Source organism: Phaseolus vulgaris, chromosome 7 (assembly GCF_000499845.2).
Source record: "Phaseolus vulgaris cultivar G19833 chromosome 7, P. vulgaris v2.0, whole genome shotgun sequence".
Taxonomy (NCBI): Eukaryota; Viridiplantae; Streptophyta; class Magnoliopsida; order Fabales; family Fabaceae; genus Phaseolus; species Phaseolus vulgaris.
Genome location: NC_023753.2, coordinates 38,886,011 through 38,908,677, shown reverse-complemented (window position 1 = coordinate 38,908,677; position 22,667 = coordinate 38,886,011). Strand labels below are relative to the sequence as shown.

The following is a 22,667-nucleotide window of genomic DNA, read 5'->3' as shown; positions in this document are numbered from 1 at the left end:
ACACATTAGTTGTAATGTATAAATGAAAAACAGTTAAATATAGAAAAAAAATTATTACATATTCTTTAAGAATAACTTTAGTCCACATTTAGAAAAAATGAGAGTATATGAGACATTAGTTATGCTATTCTTCATATTATGGCTAATATCAAAAGCTTTTAAAGTGGAATAATATATTCCAGAAATTACAAAACCAGTCAACTTCATTCATTCAGTCTTCCACAAGGATAAAATAAACCTACTTTTTTGTATAAGGAAGAAGAAAAAGAAAAGAAAAGGATAGCACATGCATCATGATGCATATATATCTCTTGCTCTAATCTACAGAAGAAAGATTCTTATCATATGCATTCTGTACATTCAAGTACACCTTGAAAACTATATATGCTTCTGACATGTGAATATTCATTATTTCTTAAGTAACAGGACATTCATACCCTATTGTTCTGGTTGTAACATGTGTCCTAGGAAGATCCAACATGCTACATAAAATGTCCATTATCAAAACTAACCTGTTTCTTTAATTCCCAGTTGAGTGAGAACAAAAAGTTGTAACTAGGTTTTATGAAAGAATCCAACACAAAGTATATGAAAATGTAAAATAAATAATGAGTAAATTAATATTATATATATTGACATTGATCTCTAAGAGAATGACATCTTGATTACAAAAAGGCCATTCACAGAACCATCTCAGTATAGCATATTAATAGCACCTACCACTGCTCTCTTTTTTTTTCTTTTGGTGATGAATATCAATATCATATGGTACATAATATAATAAACCACATGAATGAATGTCCCAAACTTCTAAAAATTTTAGTCCTATTAACATCACTGGCCTTAGATCTGTCACTGCTCATTTGCACAATCAGGGTTACTGATAGAGATTGAGAACTTTTTTGGGATGTGGAAAATAATAGTTGTTGCTGTCTTTGGTGGATTTATTTAATTAATATGCTTATGTAAATAATGGGATTACCTCACTCACACTTGAAAAGGTTATTAATTACTAATTATTTATCTCCAATTCTAGTCAATATAATTTATGAGAAGAAGTATATATGGTTGAAGTAATTCTGTGGTTATCTTTTTTTATATTCTTTGGGAGTCATCAAAGATTATTGGGAAAAGTATGGCAAATTTTGAAATAAGGGGCTTTCTTCTTTTTTTTCTCTCCTTTTTTAAAGCTGAGGAACCCTGTGTCAGAGAATAAAAAATACATAAATTATTAAGTTTAAATTAAATTTTGTTGATAATGTAAACTTACTTACCTGGGATGAATTTTGTTGATCATAATCAATCACCAGCAAAATTGGAAGATATTCCACAAAAACAATGTAATAAAAAAAACAGTGATGCTAAATTTGAATCATAAACTTTTGTTTTCCAAAAAAAAAAGTTGAGAACGACATATCCACTGATGAATTTAGACAGTTTTTCAAAGAAGATTAATTCAAAATATTCCTAACAATTACATAAAAATATGATATTTTTTTACACCAGTTGTTCTCTTGAGACCTGTTGATGAGGCGTGATATAGGTCGTTTGATGCATGAAAAGCCAAAGTGGGACCAATCACTGAGGGTCATGATTCTTTCACACATCATGCATGCACTCAATTTGGCCCCATTACTTTTCCTTTTTTCTCCTTCTTCAGGTTACTCTTCTATAATCTTCTTTCTGAATTTACAAATTCATACAAATATTGGTAAAAGTTTGAAGGTACTATTCATTTGCAGTGTATTTGCTTAGAATATTTCTGAAAGAAAAGCTTGGACAAATACATATATGTTTTCAGCTTTTAAAGCATTAAAGTAGGTGTTATGGTGGTTGGTTTTGTGTTCCTTGGCAATTTAATTGCTTTATCTTCAAACTCAGTCATCCAACCACAAAAAATGCACACATAAGTTGAAAAGAAAAAAACAGAGAAATTGTGAAAACGACAACAAGATATTTAATGGAGAAATAAGCAATTGGATCCATCCACCAGCTTGTTGTCCATCATCATCTTCTTCCTTTTCTTTTTTTCTAATTATTATTTTATTATTACTATTAAACAATTAATTAATTAATTAAGCTTTGTAGAAGAAGACGTTTCCTCGTTTTTCAGCTGGTGGTGACTTTTTGCAACCCTTGTTTACATTATTCATTATATACAAATATTTTATTTCTTATCCCAACCCAAACATGTTTCTTTCTCTCTCTCTCTCTCTACCTTCAAAAGTTCCTTAGCTTCTCATCAAGGGCTGCATTAGGTGATTTGAAAAGAGAGGGTCAAATCGATAGAACTTCCCCTGTTTTGATCTGTTCGCAGGTACTTCTCCCGATAAAAGGCCACACTGAGATAAAGAGAAACTAACATGTTTCACTTCACTGTTTTCCTTTAATAATGACAATAACCTTTGCTGCCCAGAATTAATTTCAATTTCAAAAATTAAAAAAGAATGTATTTTTCAGAAAAGATGTGAATAAATGAGTGGATAATGAGATGAATAAAGATGGGTATCTTTTCCCCCCAAGTCTTTTTAACCCCATCTCTCTTCTTTAACTCCTTTTTATTCCACTTTCAGCTGGGGTAGAAGTGCAGGTGATTTGAGTCTGACACCGAGCTTTTCCTCTTGCAACTGAAGGGACTCAAACAATCCAAAGAAGCATAGATCACACACACATATTGTCACAGGTTGGTAATTTTATGCATATATCTGCTAATGATGTTTACTACTGTGTTTGCTTTGGTGGCTGAGAATATGTATGTGTCTGTGTCTCTTTCTCTCTGCTCATTATAATTCAAAGTTCTTCTTTTCTTTGCAGTAGTAGTTGTAGTGCAGAAACGATCATGAACCACGTGCACACATAGTCTCATTAATTTCTTTATACAAATAATCAAATCTATCTCTTACCCTTTTCTCTCTCAGTCTCTCTCTTACCAAATCTCTTATCTTTCCAAGTTTTTTCACCACTTTCATTCTCAAGTTCTCGACCATGCTATAAAAAGAGTATGCACATAGCCAAAAACCAGTTTCGTCTATACCTTAAATATCGAGTGTGTTAAGTTTTCTGCGTAATTCATCATTTCTCTATGTCTTCTTCGCTTTCTCAGGATCTTAGAAGGCTACAAAATTAGCTCAGTTACCAATAATTGTTTGATGGGTTGATCCAAAATTCACACTCCAAACCAGATTCGCATCACTGAAAGGTACAGCTAACTCAAGTCTTGAATGTTAACTTTCGTATGTGGGGAAGAGTACTATAATACTATTACAAGGTTTTGAATTCTGGCCATCGTTATCATGATTTTTTGATGTTGCGAAAAATTACAGATAAAAATTGTTGATACAATTGTGATTACGGTTATGATATAGTTACCAGGAGTTAAATACAGTCAAAATCGCAATCACATACTCTATTAATCAAAATCTTAGTTATTTTTGTTTTCTTCTGTGTTGTGATGCGTTCTTGTGGGATCATTATCTTAGCTATTTTTGTGTGCTTGACGTTGTGTTGTGATGTGTTCTTATGGGATTATTATTATTATGGAGTGAAGTTTTTATCTTTATCTTTCTTTTCTGTTTTTCAGTCTGAACAAGTAACAAAGCAGAAGAAAGTTTCCTCCAATGGCGACATATTTTCAAAGTAACCCCAAAATTCAGTCAGGTGCTGACGGCCTTCAAACTCTCGTACTAATGAACTCTGACTATGTCCAATACTCCGACGCGCCGCCGCCACACCACGGCGGAAACCACCTGTTTCTCAACTCCGCCGCCACCGTTGCCAACAACACCTCCCTGCTGAACCTCCCCCATGCGCCGTCCCCTCACACTCAGCAATTCGTCGGCGTGCCGCTCTCCGCCACAGCCCAGGAGCCGCCGCCGCCCATGCCCCACGACGTCTCCGCCCTGCATGGCTTCCTGCCGCGCATGCAGTACAACCTTTGGAACACAATTGACCCCAGCACGGCGGCGCGTGAGGTCCCACGCGCCTCTCAGGGACTGTCGCTCAGCCTGCACGGCGAGGAGGTGCTCCCATCGTCGTCCTCCGCTTCCGGGGCCTCCAACGGCGGCGGTGTGGTGGGGATTCAGAGTGTGCTCTTGAGTTCCAAGTACTTGAAGGCCACGCAAGAACTTCTGGACGAGGTTGTGAATGTTAACAGCGGAATTAAGATTGAACAAGCGAAGAAGAGCTTCGAGAAAACTAAGGTGGTTGGAGAATCATCAACCGCCGCCAGTGGTGACGGCGGAGAGGGAAGTGGGAAACGTAGCTCTGAATTGTCAACTACAGAGAGACAAGAAATTCAGATGAAGAAAGCAAAGCTGATCAACATGCTTGATGAGGTAATCTTTTTTATTTCTTCTGTATTTGATCGATGACTGCATAAATAAATCCACCAAATTTAGATGTCTTTTTGGATAATAAACTTTCCTTGATTCTATCAAACCATCATCTTAGTCTTCTCTTCAATAAATTTGTCACATATTTAATTAATCAGTGCATCAATAATATGAAGTGAATCGTTTAGTTATAAAAATTTCAATGGTGATTTCATACACGATACTCAAAGTCTTCAATACTAGATTGATTCTAGTGGTTGAATGATGTTTGGAAAAAGGTTATTTATCATGTTTTTGTGTGATTGAACAAATTTTTTTTACATGAACAACACTATTGTATATACTTTTATGACATGGTTTTGTAGCACTGTTTTGTTGATTTGATTTATGGAATTGAAGGTGGAGCAAAGGTACAGGCAGTACCACAACCAGATGCAGATTGTGACATCCTCGTTTGAGCAAGTTGCAGGGATTGGTTCTGCGAGGACGTACACTGCACTTGCATTGCAAACAATTTCAAAGCAATTTCGATGTTTGAAGGATGCAATAACAGGTCAAATCAGAGCTGCAAATAGGAGTTTGGGAGAAGAGGATTGTTTTGGGACTAAAGTTGAAGGTTCTAGGCTGAAATATGTGGACCATCATCTACGCCAACAGAGAGCTATTCAACAGTTAGGAATGATCCATCACAATGCTTGGAGACCCCAGAGAGGATTGCCAGAGAGATCGGTTTCTGTCTTACGTGCTTGGCTCTTTGAACACTTTCTCCACCCGTAAGCACTTCCAAAATACCATCTTTCACACTTTTTATTTCTGCTTCCATCGTTCTCTTTGTGTTGAAACAAGTTGGGCTCAATTGGTTTCAGCTACCCCAAGGACTCCGACAAACACATGCTTGCAAAACAAACAGGGCTTACCAGGAGTCAGGTAACACCACTGCTACTTAACAACTCTTCAATTGTGTAAAAGAATGAATAAGATTCAATGAGTGTGTGTATATGAAGATTGATTGGAACCAACCATGAATAGCCATGAACTATGGAATAGTTTTTCCTTTTACTAAAGAAATTATAAAATCTCAATGATAGTCAATGAAGTTCGGACACTCCTTTTTCTTTTAAATGGTCTGTGTCGAACATATGTATCAGATACCGACACTCATATGTATCAGACACCGACACTCATAAGACACGTATCAATGAAGTGTCTAATTCAAAAAATATTTAGCACGCGTCTAACACAATTTAAAAAAAAAGAAATATATTAATTTTCTAAAATTCAAATTTATTGTATAAATTTTTATTATGATTATAAAAATAAGGAATAAATCATTTTGAACCAATCATGAAAAAGATCTTTATGTTCAAACAAAAAACTAAAACATACTTAGTGCACATAAATTTTATTATCAATTTATATATTCATAAGTCTTCGTATCTTACATTTTAAAAATTATATGTATCTCCATGTCTTAGTATAGTATGAGTGTCTCTATTACTTACCTCATCATAAACATTAAAACATGAAGAATGTTAGCAAGTGATTCTCTCACCCTATGATGGTAAAAAGATTATTAGAATGTGGGTTTTGTGAACTGATATTGGAAATGGAACAGGTTTCAAATTGGTTCATAAATGCTCGAGTTCGGCTTTGGAAGCCAATGGTGGAGGAAATGTACTTGGAGGAGATGAAAGAACACGAACTAAACGGGTCTGAGGAGAAATCAAGCAAGAGTGGTGAAGATCCTGCGATGAAAAATTCAACTCCACGAGAGAAACATCCCACCTCTGAAATTGAATCAAAAAGTTTTAGTTCCAAACAAGATGTTTCTAAGAGTCAGAACAATTCAATGGCTTCAACTTCACCATCAACATCACCCATAGGGGGAAGAAATGTGAAGAATCAATTCAGTTTCATTGGGTCATCAACACAAGGAAGCCCCAAGAAAGCAAGGAACCATGAAATTCTACCCTCTCCAAATCGTGCTTCTTCAATGAACATGGATGTTAAAATGAATGAGGGCAACAATGAACAACAAGTTTCAATGGATGAGAGACAGAGTAGGGATGGGTACTCTTTCATGGGGAGCCAAACAAACTTCACTAGTGGTTTTGGACAATACCCAATGGAGGAAATTGGTAGGTTTGATGCTGAGCAATTCACACCAAGGTTTTCAGGTAATGGTGTTTCCCTCACTCTTGGTCTTCCTCATTGTGACACTTTGTCAGGAACACATCAAACTTTTCTCCCTAACCAAAACATTCAGCTAGGAAGAGGGTTGGACATTGGTCAACCAAATCAATTTGGTGTCTTAAACAATTCCACTTCTCACTCTTCAGCAGCATATGAGAGCATGAACATGCAGAACCCAAAGAGGTTTGCAGCACAATTGGTACTAGACTTTGTGGCCTAAACAAGAGATTTGAAGGGGAGAATCTTAGTGTAAAGAAAGAAGGAATTTTACTCTAGTATAGGTTTATACCTTGCATAGAAGAGCCATTTGAGTTCTTAGATAGCTTGGTGATTTTAAAATATATTGTTACTTGAGGTTGTATATTAATTTTGTAACTTTTCAAAATGGGATACATGGGTTGGTGTCATCAAATTTCAATTGGTAAAGATAATATATATATATATATATATATATATATATATATATATCTTTGATTTGAGAGTATATGTACCTTCCTTTTTTTAGATTCTCAACAAACTTTTCTTTGGGTGCTTTCATAAATCAAACAAAATGCAAAGTTACAAGTGCATGTAAACTTATAAGTACCCCTTCTTTTATATCAAATTTCCCACTTATCATTCTCATATCTCTATTTATCTTCTTTGTCATATTATATATATTATTTCTATTATTACTTTTTCTCTTATGTGACTTTCATCTTCTATTTCTCTCTTTCTATCAATTTATGTATGTTAATACATAGGTGATAAAAAGTGATAAATGCAACAGAAGATATAATATCATAAAAAGAGAAAAAACATATATGAGAGAATAAAACGTTGATATATATTAAACTATTATGAAATATATTAATGGGGGTGGCAGAAGAAATGGTGAATATACAGGAAAAAAAATCTCACAACAAATCACATTGTTCTTAAATTATGTAATAATCACATTTTGCTATAGCTAATGATAAATAAATCGACAATAATATTAAATTATTGCCTAAAGAAAGAAGAAATTGATTAATTTTTTTGTATACTATTCATTTTACAATTTTTTTTTATCTGTAACATATAAAAAAAATTAAACCCTTGAAACTTACAAAAAGAATTATTAATTTTTTAAACTGTGTATAACATTTACTAATTCAAATTCAGTATAATAATATGATACCAAATATAAGTCCATTCAATGTAATTGGAGTTTTAAATTGTTTTATATAGTGCTAACAATTTTTTTGCGCACATGATAAATTCTATGATCCACAAAATAGCCTAATAGAAATAACATTAAAATAAATTAATTAAGTGCCTTCTTTTATATTATATTATATATATATATATATATATATATATATATATATATATATATATATATATATATAGTTGCTAAGCTTGTATGGGCTTTTCTCAGTGTACGTGTTATGGGAAGTTAGTGGGCCAGAATTGGAACACTTAAAGATAAAAAAAAGACAATTCTCTTTGCACCTCCATACTCTTTATAATTCCAACAATACATTTGTGAGTATTGTGCCTTCTTCTTCATTCTTAGGTTGTGCATGTCGTTTATGGTAGCTGGTGATCAACGTTGGTAGTTGAAGTAAGTTTTGTGATATTTTTACTAGTAATAATTTTTCATTCACATATTTTTTTTTTAATATGATTGTACCGTAACACCCCTTAATTTAAAAATATATTTTAGATTAAACAATCTAAAATATATTTATGAAAAATACACTTTAAAATTACATTTTGAGTTATACATTTCTGAGAAAAAGTTTGAGCTATGAAGTGTCAACTCAACTAAAGTGTGTGGCAAAGAGTGAAGAAGGTGGACTTGGATTTGGACTGAATAATGTGAAGAGTGATTTATTCAAACACCTTTCGGGCCACACACGCTTCTTTTTCTATACATGAATCAACTAATTAATCCATTCACCACGCCATTTCTACTTTCTTATTACTCAATTCTCAAGTCTCATAAGCTTTATTATCACATCTAACTATACTTGGCGAAGATTAGAAAGCACATTAATTACACACAATAGATTATGAATTATTTTGTCCATATTTATATATAATCACCAATATTAAAGGAAGAATAATTTTTTATTTATTTAATTTAACATAATATTTCAAGAATAATAATGTCATTGTATTGAAAAAAAATCAACCATAATATTCTTTCTATCATTCAAACAAATCATAAATTAAAATATAAATAAATATTAGAGACATTAATAATTTTATTAAACTTATAACATTATATTAAATTTTTATATTTAAGTATTGTAAGTAATATCAATTAGTTATAAATATTTATTAAAAAAACTAATTATATAAATAAGTATATTTAAATATATCTAATTACAATATTTTTATAATTAAATTTTAAAATGATTATAGTATAAAATGTATATCCTTTTCAAAATAAAGTAAGATTTTTTTTAAAAATAATTTTGTTTAGAGTGTGAATCTATCTATTAGGAAGATTTTCGTAATGATATTGTCCTAAGTGTTGAAATAATTATTAAATATCAGGCTTTACAGTAATCACTAATATAAAAAAAATATTAATTATATATTACTGAAAATGAGACATTAAAAAAATAATTAGTGATTCTCTAAGAAAAAATTAAATGTACTGATTATTTAATTAATCTAAACAATTAATTTGAAATAAAAGATTAAGATTAAGACTAAGTAATTAATAGTTTTCTTATAGTAAGTGAATCCTACTGTAATTTTTTTATTATTTTGTGTAATTTGAGATTGTACACTGAGTTTAATGTTGCAAGAAGGACTAAATTTTCAACAAAAATTGTATGACTATTGGAAAAGACCAGATCATGAATCCCATAGAAAAACACGCAAACTTTTTCAAAAACAAAGTGTATTGGAATTTTTGTTCTTTGACACTGCCTTCTTATATTTTTGACAATTTTTTTCATAATAAAATATTTCAGTATAATAATAAAAATAAATATAAATAGAATATTGTAATAAAATAATAATTTATGAAGTTGTAAGTAAGTAATGAGAGTGTTAATGTATGATTAATCAACTTTATTTCATGAGTTAAAGCCTAATACTATATGTAAAATAATTATGCCTTTCTGCACTAAAATATGTGCTAAGTAAAAGCATAATATAGTGATTATAGCACCTTAGATTTTACTCATTAAGTGTCATACTTTTAAATATTTTTATATTTATTTAATTATTACTTTCATAATTTAATATGACAGTAGCTATATTCCCGTGTTATTTATATTTTGACCATTTATTTAATTTGTAAAATAAAACATCCTATAAATATTTCATTAAAATTAAAAAATTATTATATATTTTTTAATTTAAAAAAAACTTTTACGATACTAAAAAAATAACAAAGAAAACATAAAACTCGAGTTTGACTTAATTTTTTTTTATGGAAGACCAATTTATTTAATTTAAACAATGCGTAAAAGTATAATTTATCTTTTTGAAGTCAAACATGCACAAAGACTTTACTATTTCAATTAAGACACAAGACTAGTATATCATTACAATATCAAATATTTTGGTGATAAAAAAAATTATAGAAAACATTACCACAACAGTCCTATTATTTTTAAATAAAAACTTCTATATTAAGTATCACTATACAATTTCACAACTGTACTAAAATCTCAAGTAACAACAATAATTTGTTATCGGATAAAAATAAATAAATAATATATATATATATATATATAAATATATATATGAGGAGTAGATCAAAATTCATATGTTAACAAAAATCATACACCTATACTTATTTATAAAGAATTTTAAGAACATGCTAGATGATATTATATCAATGAAAAGATTTTTTATAAATAAATCATAAAATCACCAACACAACAGTTTTATTCTTATTATTATTATTATTAAAATAAGTTGACTTAGGGTTTAGGGTTGAAAAAGTCTATTGAATTATTGAAAGTTTACTTTTTGTCTGACTAACCATACACTACAAGAAATCATGAAATAGAAACCAATTTTTAGAGACCGAAATAATTAGTTACAATAGAAGCTAAAATAGAGACCATTTTAGAAACTAAAAAAAAATGGTTTCTAAATTAGTTTTCTATTATTGTTAAATAGTTTTTAAATTGGTATCTAATTAGCAACTAAAGTTTTAACTACCAATTATTTAGTTTCTAAATTTGATAGCAAAAACCTTGGTTGCTAATTAGATGCCAATTTAGAAACTATTTAACAATAATAGAAAATAATAGAAACTAATTTAGAAACCAAATTTCTTTTTAGTTTCTAAAATGATATCTAATTTAGTTACTATTGCAACTAATTATTTTGGTTTCTACAAATTGATTTCTATTTCATGAATACTTTTAAAAGGTATTAGGCTAGAAATAAAACTAAATTCATTTTTATATTTTATAGAGATAAAAACATTTTTTCTTCTAAAATCTATATATGCCGGTACAATTTCAAAAACCATTAATGTGATATATAACATATATATATATATAATTACTAAATATCAACTAATTTAATAATTTTCTTATACTAATATCAAGTTATTTATGGATTTTTTTTAATTATACAAATAATCTTCCATTTATTATTATTATCTCTTTATGAATCTTATGTTAAGGACAAGATTTACATTATAAACATTTTTCTATACTATATTCTAAACTATGATATTAATATATAATTATATTTATATAAGGAAGAATCTCTTTTGTGTGAGGAAATTAAAAGCTATCTTACTATGAACATTTTTAAAAGAATCTAAACATCGAAGCACTTGTGGTATCAAGCTTTGGTTTAAAAAAAAATGAAAATATAATCAGAAATTAGGTTAGCTAAATGTGGAATGTGGAGGTCAACGCGAACACGAGGGTCATGAAGAATAAAGCACTTTTTTTACGTGTTTGAACGCGATTAATGCAAACTCCAAACGTTTACTTTGAGTCGTCTCAGTGACTGCAAAAGTTGATTCCTATCGTCTTAATTACTTAGCTACCTACGTCGATACACACACTTAACCTTCTTTACTTACTGTATACTTTCACTACTCTGTATAGAATAATATATATAATTAACCTAAAATATAGTAAGTAATACTGTCTATTTATGTTAATTATTCTAACCATTCAGACTAATAATATAGTATATTTTTTACAGGAGGTTTTGTTTTTTTAAAAGGATTGAAACATCCTTAAAATATCTCACTTATATTTAATTTATTTTTTATTAATAAAAAAAATAGAAGAAAAACTTTTACACAATTACAATGAATCCTACAAAAAAGCAAACCAAGAAAGATTGGAAAATATTATTGATATAATTTGTATATAATTATTATTGTTATAGTATGGAAAACTATAATGTTTGATAATTTATTATTTTTTACCTGATAACAGTATTTCGTTACTTTGCTTATTTTTTTTTCTTGAAAACGACTATGTATATTTTTTAATCTAACTTTATAAAATTTTCAGAGACAGACTTGTTTCTTGTACGTTAGCTAGGTGGGAAGGCTAGGTGGAGAAATGTGTGTAAGAGGATTTCATTTCATTTTTAGCTTTTTCTTTTTCAAGAGACGTTTGCAACAGCTAAGATTAATGTTAGGTGTTTGCAACCATTTTAAAGTGCTACTAAATTAATTTTGAAAAGTTGAATGGATTAAAATAATTCTAAACCAATACTAAATATAGGATTAAAATAAATAATTATAATAAATTAAAAAATATCTGAGATGAAAAAATAGATATTAAGATTGTATTTCGTATTAAATAATTAAACTACATTGTCGATCTATTCAATACAAAATATAATTTAAAGACAATAAATAAATAAGATTTTAAAGATGATTGACACCTATAATACAGTATGATGTGAAAGGAATATATGTTATAATTAATTGATTAGGTTAAAGAGAACATATAATAGCAGCAGAATCTCCTCCAGGCAAATAAAAAAAATAGAAAGAAAAGAGAAAGTATTAGTAACAGTTGTTGCAACTTGGCCATGTGAGGGCTCAGATTCAGATGTAGTAAGAATAAGTATCCCACTGATTTGGCTAATCATTGACTTCCATACCCAAATCGTTAGAACCATTTCATTCCTTCCCTTTTGGGCACATACTATATAGCACATAACCTCAAAATAACAACATCAAATTAAGTTTTTTTCCTTTACCACAACTTACATTTTAAAATGTTCCAGACAAGACAATAGTATTAACGAAAATTCTCACTTAAAACATTCCATGTAGTTAAGGATAAGTATACCTTTTATTAATGTAGATTAGATGATTATTTATGGAGAGTGTAATTGAATGATAAAACTAATTAATTATATTATAATATTACATTAGATATACAGATCGAAAAACTATCCACAAATTACCAACCATCTAACCAAGTCACGACCTTAAAGAAAAATTAGTTTAACAAAAATGAAGTTTAGATTTCACAAATTCCAATTAAAGTAAATAATAATAATAATAATAATAATAATAATAATAATAATGTCTTACATTTGAATAGTAAGCACCCACAACTAATTCCCCTTGCTTTAATTAATTTTGGCTCCCATTCTTCGCCACTTTTTCTTGCTTTGACCACCGAAACTCTTAGAATGAAGACATTAAAACTTTGCCATAAATATTTATATGTCGCATATGGACCCTTGACTTAAGACCAGCACAACAAGCTCTACAATATTATTCAACACATAAAACTAAGCCGAATTCTCTTACCTTTTGCTAACACCTTCTTCTTCTAGTTCTCCTTTCACACACTCTCTCCTTCTCCCTTCACAATAAACACACCATTTTCTGTTCTTGTGTTTTTGTTTTGACATGGAGGAAATTGAAGTGCCTCAATACTTCATTTGCCCCATATCCCTCCAAATCATGAGGGACCCCGTTACGGCCATAACGGGCATAACTTACGATCGAGAGAGCATTGAACAATGGCTATTCGATAACAAGAACAGCACATGCCCCGTGTCCAAACAACTCCTCCCGAGAGACTCTGACCTAACCCCTAACCACACCCTTAGACGCTTGATCCAAGCCTGGTGCACCCAAAACGCTGCACTTGGCATCGTTCGCATTCCAACTCCCAAACCCCCTCTCCACAAAATCCAAGTCCTTAAACTCCTCAAAGACCTCCACAACCACAAAAGCCTCGTGCAGTTGGAGCTTCTTGCTGCGGAGAACGAGAGGAACAAAAAGTGCTTGCTTGAGGCTGGGGTTCCACGGGCAATGATCATCTTCATCATCAACTGCTATAGAAAAGCTCAAATCCAAAAGGGTCTCCATGAAGCTCTTAGCATATTGCAGTTTGTCAAGATCCCCAAGAACGAAGTGAGTCTCACTAGTTAGTCACTGAATTTAACAATGAAACTTAATTGCCCTTTTCTTTTTCTTTCTAATATACCATTTGAAAGATATATAGTATTATAGTTGCTGTTTTATATTTTTTTTTATCAGCAAATATATAAATATATATATAACTTTAAGAGTGATCAGATTCATATAAATAAACACCATCGTTTTACCGACCACTCAAAACCTTAAATCTAAACCAAACATTCAATTAAGCAAGAAAAAATCTTATAATAGTACAACACTCCACCTTAATAAAATCTTGTCCCTATGCTGTTTTCTAGTTAATATAGACATCGTCATCATTATACAATAATATCAACAAAACAAAAAGGTTATTTTCCTTATATTTTGTATTCTTAATAGTGTGGAAGAAGCTAGACAACACAGCCAAAATAGTAGTCTCAAACAGCTTTTGAAAACCTTGTAAAAAATGACATATGAACTGTTTTGTTACGATTCTAGTTTTTATCTTGTAGTGGCCGCAGCTTGTGAAGGACCACGACCAAACATTGGATTCTTTAACATGGATTCTGTGCCACGAGGAAATGGAAAACTCCATTGCTGTGAAATCCCACGTGGTTCTGCTTCTAAAGAAGATCATCAACAAGGGCGACACGTGTCACGTTCTGGAGAGACTGAAACCCGAATTCTTCGAAGCAATGGTGAAGATTCTGAGACACGGGGTGACCCAACAAGGAACGAGTGCAGCACTTCACGTTCTGTTAAGCGCTTCTTCTTCGACGCGAAACAGGATCATGATGGTGGAAGCGGGCGTGGTTCACGAAGTGGTGGAGATCGAACTGGGAGCGCCGGAGAAGAGAGTGACGGAACTGACGCTGGCTATATTGTTCCACCTGTGTTGTTGCGCCAACGGGAGAGCCAAGTTTTTGAGCCATGAAGGGGCGATCGCGGTGGTGACGGAGAGGATACTGAAGGTGTCGGCGGCGGTGGACGATAGGGCGGTGTTTGTTTTGGCGATGGTGGCGAAGTTTTCGGGGACGAAGGTGGTTTTGCAGGAGATGTTGAAGATGGGAAGCATGGCGAAGCTTTGCATGGTGGTTCAGGCTGATAGGGCAAAGTATTTGAAGGACAAAGCCATGGAAGTTCTCAAGGAACACTCTGAGGTCTGGACTGACTCGCTTTGCTTTCCTCATTCGTCGTTTCGCGCCTACGTCCGCTACTGAAACGACACGCCATTTGTGACATCTTCGTTACTTGGATGGTTCTGTCACTATATACCATGCTTTTGTTCTAAAACATGTAACCTTCCAAATAAATTAGGTTAAATATATATTTTTGGTAAATGTATTATATAAAATTTATTTTTTTCCTAATTCAAACTTTCAACTTTTTTATTAAGACAATTATTGAAGTTTATAAGTAATAAATAAATTTTCAGTGTTGATGAATCAACTGGAAATTTGTGTTTATACAGGTATTGAGGAGATTACTACAGGTATTTGAGGAGATTTAAAGTTTGAATTAGAAATTAAAATTAGTTTTCACTTAAAAGTACGCAGTGACAAAAAAATATTTAATCCAAATGATATTAAGTGTTTAATATATATGTTAGGAGAAATAGAAATAGAAATAGAAAAATAACAAGAAAAAAAGTTTAATGAATTTTTTAATAGGATATAATAAGTTTATTCATACGTTATAACTAAAACTTACATGAGAGAATTTTATAAATTAATTTGTACATCAACTAATTACATTTTATATAAAAATGTTTATTTATTTTCATTTGTATTTACATTTTACTTCTCTTTATCTCTACATTTGTATGACATTATATTATCTATTATATTATAGTTTTTTTTACCGATACTTTTTTTTTCTCGTATTTTAATTTATACAATTAAATTATTTGTACGTATTTGATAATGAGTCAATTGTCTCACATTCTTATATAATGATTCTTCAATATACTTTTTTTATCATCAAATGATTCTTCAATATAAACAGTAATGAATGATGTTTAATGTTCTAATAATAAATTAGATTATTTTTTTCTCCTCTGCTGAGTACTTTTTTTTGTCAGTCACAAAATCTAATCTTTATTTTTATCCTATATGTTTGCTACTACATGGAAGTAAAATATAGAGAATAGAACATCCAAGTTGAGCACAAAATTTAGTTCATACAAGTGAAGCATAAGGAGGAGAAGTTGAATACTTTTACAAATAAAAAATAAATATAATTACAATACTTAGAAATAAAATATATAATTAAACTACTACTTCAGTGTAGACTTTTACATCAATTATATTTCAAATTTTAAATCGATCCACGAACCAATTTAAATGTCACCTCTGTAAAAAGTATTTTCTACACCGATTGTAAAGCATAATCAATATAAAATATATTTTACATCAATAATTGTTATTTTAACTAATGCAGAATGTGGTATTTTTTTGTGTGTAAACTATTTTTAAAAAAATTCTCCACTAAATAGAGAACCACGTTGGAAACCTAGTATCCAAATGTATAAAAATGGTAACAACAATCAAAATCCTTATAGATATACAAAAAAAAATCACTTTAAAATAATTAAAATAGTTTAGTTTATATCTCAAAGCATTAAACGCCTAAAATGAGGATTTACAAAAGTAGAAAAAGAAAACATTAAATAGTTTTAAATATTATATTATCCCAAATTGTCACGTTATTAGAGTCGTTAAGCCGATTTTAATGCGATGATTTTTTTAAAAATTTAAAATCATATTTATTATTTATTTTTCAATTCAGTAAATATTTTTATTAATATCAAATTAATGTTTATTTAACCCACAGTAATAGAGTTTACTTATGTTAGATATAAAAGAGTTATTGAACGACTCTAATATGATATAAAAAGTATTTTCTAATACAAATAAAAAAAAATTAATTTATTTGTATTAGGATAAAATTAACGTGATTTAACCAACACTAATAGAATTAGTTAATATTAAATACTATTAGAGTCAGCTTAACCAATTTTATAGTGACATTAAATTTTTTAAATTTTTTTAAAATTACTGATTCTTCCATATTTTGTTACAAATCACATAGATTTAATATATGCTTAATTAATATAATACGCATAAAAAAAATAGCAATTTTTGAGTGTAAATATAAGAAAATATCAATTAATTATTCAATTTTTAAAAACAAAATAGCCGACAATATTACTTATATATATATATTAGAAATGAAGCAGAATCCAATGAATGAAGGAGTGAATAGAAAGTAAATGAAAAAGAAGAATACGAAGTGACAGCAACTAAAGCAGTTTCCCAGTATGAACTGTTTGTTGAAAATTAACTAGTCCTCAAAAACGAGCTAATAAATGGGACCATTCTTGTCAACCATGGACTCTGATTTTTTTATTTTTTTTTCAGAATATAATAAATTAATAAAAATTATTGTGATACACACTACACTGCATGCATAAAATCCTTGGTGCCCTAGTAACAATTTTACCTTTGAAAAAAAAGGAAAATTCTTCATCACTTTCAGTGTAAGGAAGCTTTCAAGTTTCAACAATATGCATGTAGTTGTGGGTGTTCAAAGTTTCATGCCTATTTTGAAAGTTTTGACTTATATATATATATATATATATATATATATATATATATATATATATATATATATATATATATATATATATTGAAATATTAGAAACAAATTTTAAAAGAAAATTAAAAAAAAACTACGACCTTTTTAATTTATAATTAGTTAATTTATTTTCAAAAACCACATACTAAAAGTTTCAATCACTTGTACTCTATCTATGAGCATCAAAATGAATTGTAATTATATAATTATTATATAATATAAAATATTCTACTATCACTTTATCGCTATTTAAATTTATTCTAAACTTTTATACATACAATTAAGATAATATGTGATTATAATATTTTAAATTTTTTTACAATTATAATATTTTACAATAATTCGAATTATTTAAAAATAAATAAAGATATGAATACATGTGTGACAGCGCATATATTTTCGATCATTTTTATATAATAAAAATAATATGGAAAAGGAGAGTTACTTGTGTTTCTGTATTTTGTACAAAGAAAAATAAAGAAAACGGAAACCAAAGTAGCTGGTCAACGGTATCTAGTCAATGATTTTAAAATGGTCAAAGTTCAATAATTTAATTTCATTGATGTGATGTTACTAATAGCTACCTATATTTTTAAAAATAAATATTAACCTTTTATAAACCACATTTAAAAAAATTTAAGCATGACCTAAATTTCACCAACAAAATATCCTAATTAATAGTGTTTATCTTAATTTATATTTTTAATACGAATGTATCAAACAGAAAGAGAACTTATGAAAAATTAATGATGAATTATTTGGTAGAAACTACTTGTCATACATTAAAAAATTATGATCTTCCTTTACTAATACGAATATTTTATAAAAAAAAAAATCACTTTCAACTTTTTAATTAGTGTTTTAAGAGTATTAGTTAATGTTTGTATAAAAATATTCCATAGTGACTATGTTCTAGTACTTAAACATACTTTTCACAAAATTTTCAAAAAATAAAATAAAATAAAATAAATTAGTAGCATAAAATAAATTAATTTTTTCCTGAGTTAAAATTATTTATATTCTTTAAAAGTTTTTACATTAATAACGTCTTCACAAATCAAACATAACCATGAACTTTAAATTACATGAGAAATATAGTTTTGTTCTAGAAATGAAGTATGTAGATTAGATAGTAGGTAGTACTGCTTAAAGAATTCAGAGTTAATTATCTTTTTTATTATACATAAAACTAAGATGTATATTTAATTATCATAATTTTGATTACCATTTAAATTTTACTAAATCAATAAGTCAATTTTTTTTTATAGTTTTTAAAACCTTAAAATTTCTTTTTTAAATTAGGGGATGTGTTGGATAAATCGTTCTAATAATTTATGTCATAATTTTGCTATCTTAAGTTAGTTTTTTACATACACATATGCATATATATATTCCTTCATATTAGAGAATCATAATAAATCCGAGAGTTTTTCATACATCATTCACACAGACTATTTTTTTTTCTAACAAAATAGTATCAATTAGCTAATTGAAAATTTCAAATCTCCTCAAGAATTGTTCGTACAGGCTAAAAGTATGAGAAAGCCCATTTCCATTTTATGGGCCCATCGATAATTTGGGCCATCTTCATCCAGTTAAACTTGACGGCTCCCCATTCAGCAATATAAATTGGGCAATTACGTCTGCATCATATCACTCCACCCAATTTCAATTTGAAAACACGAATCTTTTTCTAAAATATGTTTATGGCTTCTTCTTTTTTTAACGAATTTTCCGTACTTTTTTGATTTTTTAATTCTATTCGAAATTTTTATTTTTGTAACACGATAATTTCTTCGATATCTACTTTTCTAGAATGTAAATTGGGTTGTTTCTTCCTGCACCTTATTTCTTATTGCACCTCTTACTTTTTAAAATATCAAAAATGTCTTTTATATTTAGAAATGGGTGATTCACAAAAATTCTGAAATATAAAATTCAAAAGATATATCTTTCAAATTTTATAATTCACAATGAACTCCTTTAAGAACATACATTATGAATTATAGAATGTGGGAGGTATTTCCGTATTACAAAATTTATATGGTATTTTCAAATCTAGGAATACCTTTCCCGTTCTATAATCTATAATGTGTTTTTTTTATAAATATTTTTTTAATTATTAAAGTAAAATATTATTTCAGCAAGGTCAGCAAAGTTAATCCGTGATTAGGAGTTAGGTAATTCAGTCATGAACACGATCCAACTCTTTAACCTAACCCAATAAAGAAAGACCACTACAGGTAATATAAATATTCTATATTCCAAAAAATAGGTATGTCATTATCTGCAGTATTCTGACAACCGAATGTTGAATTTCTTTTGCTGACTTGAACGTCGTTAGAAGATTGAGAGCCAAAATTAAGAAGAGAATGTAAGAAATAAACTAGAGAAGAAGTTGAATAACAATTCGACCGATCGTTAAGAAAACGAATCCTTTCCGTAATTCTTCATACCCCAACCCTCACACAAGAACATTGCTCCATATTTTTCCTTCGTGACCCAACGGAGAGCACCTGTCCTTATTAAGTGTAACTAGCCTTCTATATTGGTTGTATATAATCATGTAACTCATTCAGTTTGGTGCGTCAACTTTTAAAGCAAGTCAACCAAAATAAAACCCATTTATGTTACCAAATCAAAACTTCAATTTGACACGTGATCAATTTAATGTTAATGCTGACATTTTGTTGAGACAGTTGACCTGTTAAAACAATTTGTGGGTCAACAAGTTGTATTCACAAAGCCTAGAATTGCACACCATATATTCATATTCTTTATATAATATTAAATGTTAGTTAAATTGTGGAATATTAACCATAACATAAAACATACTATATATTGTAAAGGGTTTACTTTATAATTCCAACTCATTTATGACCTATTTCATTTAATAAATAAACTGATAATACCATCTTATACTATTTTCTTTAGTAATACATGAAATAAAGACTGAGCTATAATTGTTTCACCCTTATTATTTTTATAAAATCTCCCATTTGCTAGCTACTTAACATCACACACCTTATTATTTTAATAAATTTTTTTTAGAATTAATTATAAAAAAAATATTAAAAGGTAAAATATTATTTCCTTTGCAAACTTTTAAAATCAAAATAATTATTTTTTTATTAGATAATAAAATAAATATATAAAAAAATCTTAAATTAAATATGCTGTTTTATTTTTTCAAAATAAAATGAATAAAATAAAGTATTTAAAGAATACTTTAACTCTTATAAAAAAAAATTATTTTCGTAAATTATTTCAAGAAATGCTAGCTATTATTTTCTTTTTATTTTTCTTCATTACTGCTTATAGTTAATTTACTAAAATTAACAATAAAAAATTCAAGATGAAATAAAATATAGAAATCGACAAGCTTTTAGCGATAAACAAATGTAATTATTTTGAAACCATATATATAACACCCTGTCAAGCTTTGACGCGTATAAATCACGCATAAGGAATTATAGTTATTATAAGATTATGATAATGATTTTTTATTGTTACAATTATTGTTATAAAAATATATAATATTATAATTATAATAATTTATTATAATAATATTCTCTATTATTGTCATAATAGAATAATAATAACTATTATAATAATTATCTCTTAAAATTGTAATTTTTTTGGCAGCTTTGACATGATTGAAAAAAAAATAGAGAAATAGTGTTGATGTAAAAAAGTTGCGTTGGAAACAATTACTATGATATGATGGTTTGGCGCTTCTATAGGGTTTAGACTTTTGGTGGCGGCTTTCACATGTCACTCTTCTCTTTTTAACCACACATGTCACCAACACGTGATACATTTCACCATTTTCATCGCCGACATTCGTTACTTCCATCACCGTCACCATCATTATCACTTTTTCTCCACCTCCTTTTCTTTGCGTCCAGTATTAATAAATTAATTTTAAGTTTAATATATTATAAAATATTTTAACTTTTAATTGATGTAAATTTTTTAATACACTCTCTCTTGATGTTATCATTATGTGTCACTATGTATTTATAATACTTGATAATTGTGTGATTGTATATTTATAAATAATTCAACAATATTCAAATAGATTCAATTACCTATCGAGATATGACATATTTTAAATATTTTAATATTATATTAAAAAGTAAATTTTAATTATAATATCGTAAAATCTCTAAAAATATAAAAGTTGTATAAACTAATAATCCATTATTCAATTTTCTTTTGGTTGTGTACGTGTCTAAAATAAGCGGAGAAAAGAGATTAGAAGGAAAATATCAAGTTAAAAAAAAACATTTGAAGATAATATTTATTTTAAGGAGGAATACTTAATATATCTTTTAAAATATTGTTAATTTATATCTTTTAAAATTAATTCAGAATTGATATTGACATTTTTTTATATAAGATGTATCAGAATTTTCAAACTCTTGTTGGCCAGTTCGGCCTGTTATTTGTTACAGCTTGTATGTGCTTAGGGTTTGATTAATTCTATTTAGTCATATTAAAAGAGTTTGATAAGTTATAACACGTAATGTAGTAGTGTTTTTCAGTAAGACGTGCAATGTTATCTCTTCCCTTATTTTTTTAAAAAAATATTATAAGCATAAGATTATCATAATTTTAAAGTGAAACATCAACACTAGATGCATTGCTTGATTATTAAAGTAATAAGAACTAAAGTCTGATTTTGCGTGCTTGATTCCAATTGTGCTGTTTGTTATAATGTATATAGTTTTATAATGTGGTGTTTGTTTTTAAAATATGATGGAACAAGATAAGCATATGTATCCATAAAAGTATGAACATATGTATGGCTGTTTTGGTATGCAGTAATTCTGGTCTTTGTAAGCTTGGTGTAATTGTGTTCTATTTTGTTTTAAACTTATAGTATACTGATTATAATCTTTTTTTAAATATTTTAAGTAATTTATTTTATTCTTATTTGATAAAAAAATATGAATATGATCATAATTTATGAAATTAATATATGTATATATGTAATTTTAGTTGGATTATGACACTACTTTAACGTGAGGAGCTAAGTTTTACTAGATGAAGGTATATTATGGTTGATTTTTTTATTAAAAAATAATAAATAAATGTCAAATATTTTAGGAATGTTTAAAGCTTATACACTATGAGTTTATGATATTAATATAATCTTAAAA

The 22,667-nt window shown here is 28.7% G+C and overlaps 2 protein-coding genes across 6 annotated transcripts; both read left to right on the top strand.

The window, feature by feature from the left end:
• Positions 1-1,730: 1,730 nt before the first annotated feature.
• Positions 1,731-7,008, top strand: LOC137830744 (BEL1-like homeodomain protein 1). 5 transcript variants are annotated; one of them, XM_068638256.1, is made up of 8 exons: positions 2,131-2,317; positions 2,574-2,683; positions 2,815-2,999; positions 3,104-3,199; positions 3,581-4,334; positions 4,731-5,104; positions 5,198-5,258; positions 5,947-7,008. In XM_068638256.1, the coding sequence occupies exons 5-8, from the start codon at positions 3,618-3,620 to the stop codon at positions 6,742-6,744; spliced, it is 1,950 nt and encodes a 649-aa protein (XP_068494357.1). In that variant the 5' UTR covers positions 2,131-2,317; positions 2,574-2,683; positions 2,815-2,999; positions 3,104-3,199; positions 3,581-3,617; the 3' UTR covers positions 6,745-7,008. The 5 variants fall into 5 exon arrangements, with proteins under 5 accessions (XP_068494355.1, XP_068494358.1, XP_068494357.1 ...); XM_068638254.1 differs by lacking the exon at positions 2,815-2,999 and having other exon boundaries at positions 1,731-2,317; XM_068638257.1 differs by lacking the exons at positions 2,815-2,999; positions 3,104-3,199 and having other exon boundaries at positions 2,116-2,317.
• A 6,130-nt stretch (positions 7,009-13,138) lies between these two features.
• On the top strand, positions 13,139-15,330 carry LOC137830743 (E3 ubiquitin-protein ligase PUB24-like). The gene is made up of 2 exons (XM_068638253.1): positions 13,139-13,878; positions 14,379-15,330. Exons 1-2 carry the CDS (start codon positions 13,369-13,371, stop codon positions 15,084-15,086), a joined length of 1,218 nt encoding a protein of 405 aa, XP_068494354.1. The 5' UTR covers positions 13,139-13,368; the 3' UTR covers positions 15,087-15,330.
• The last annotated feature ends 7,337 nt before the right edge of the window (positions 15,331-22,667 follow it).

Excerpts from the sequence above, each read along its gene's own strand:
- LOC137830744 (XM_068638254.1), top strand. The coding sequence starts at position 3,618 with ATGGCGACATATTTTCAAAGTAACCCCAAAATTCAGTCAGGTGCTGAC. Across the intron at positions 5,105-5,197 it reads TTTGAACACTTTCTCCACCC|CTACCCCAAGGACTCCGACA; the intron begins GTAAGCACTTCC and ends AATTGGTTTCAG. Across the intron at positions 5,259-5,946 it reads CAGGGCTTACCAGGAGTCAG|GTTTCAAATTGGTTCATAAA; the intron begins GTAACACCACTG and ends GAAATGGAACAG.
- LOC137830743 (XM_068638253.1), top strand. The coding sequence starts at position 13,369 with ATGGAGGAAATTGAAGTGCCTCAATACTTCATTTGCCCCATATCCCTC. Across the intron at positions 13,879-14,378 it reads TCAAGATCCCCAAGAACGAA|TGGCCGCAGCTTGTGAAGGA; the intron begins GTGAGTCTCACT and ends TTTATCTTGTAG.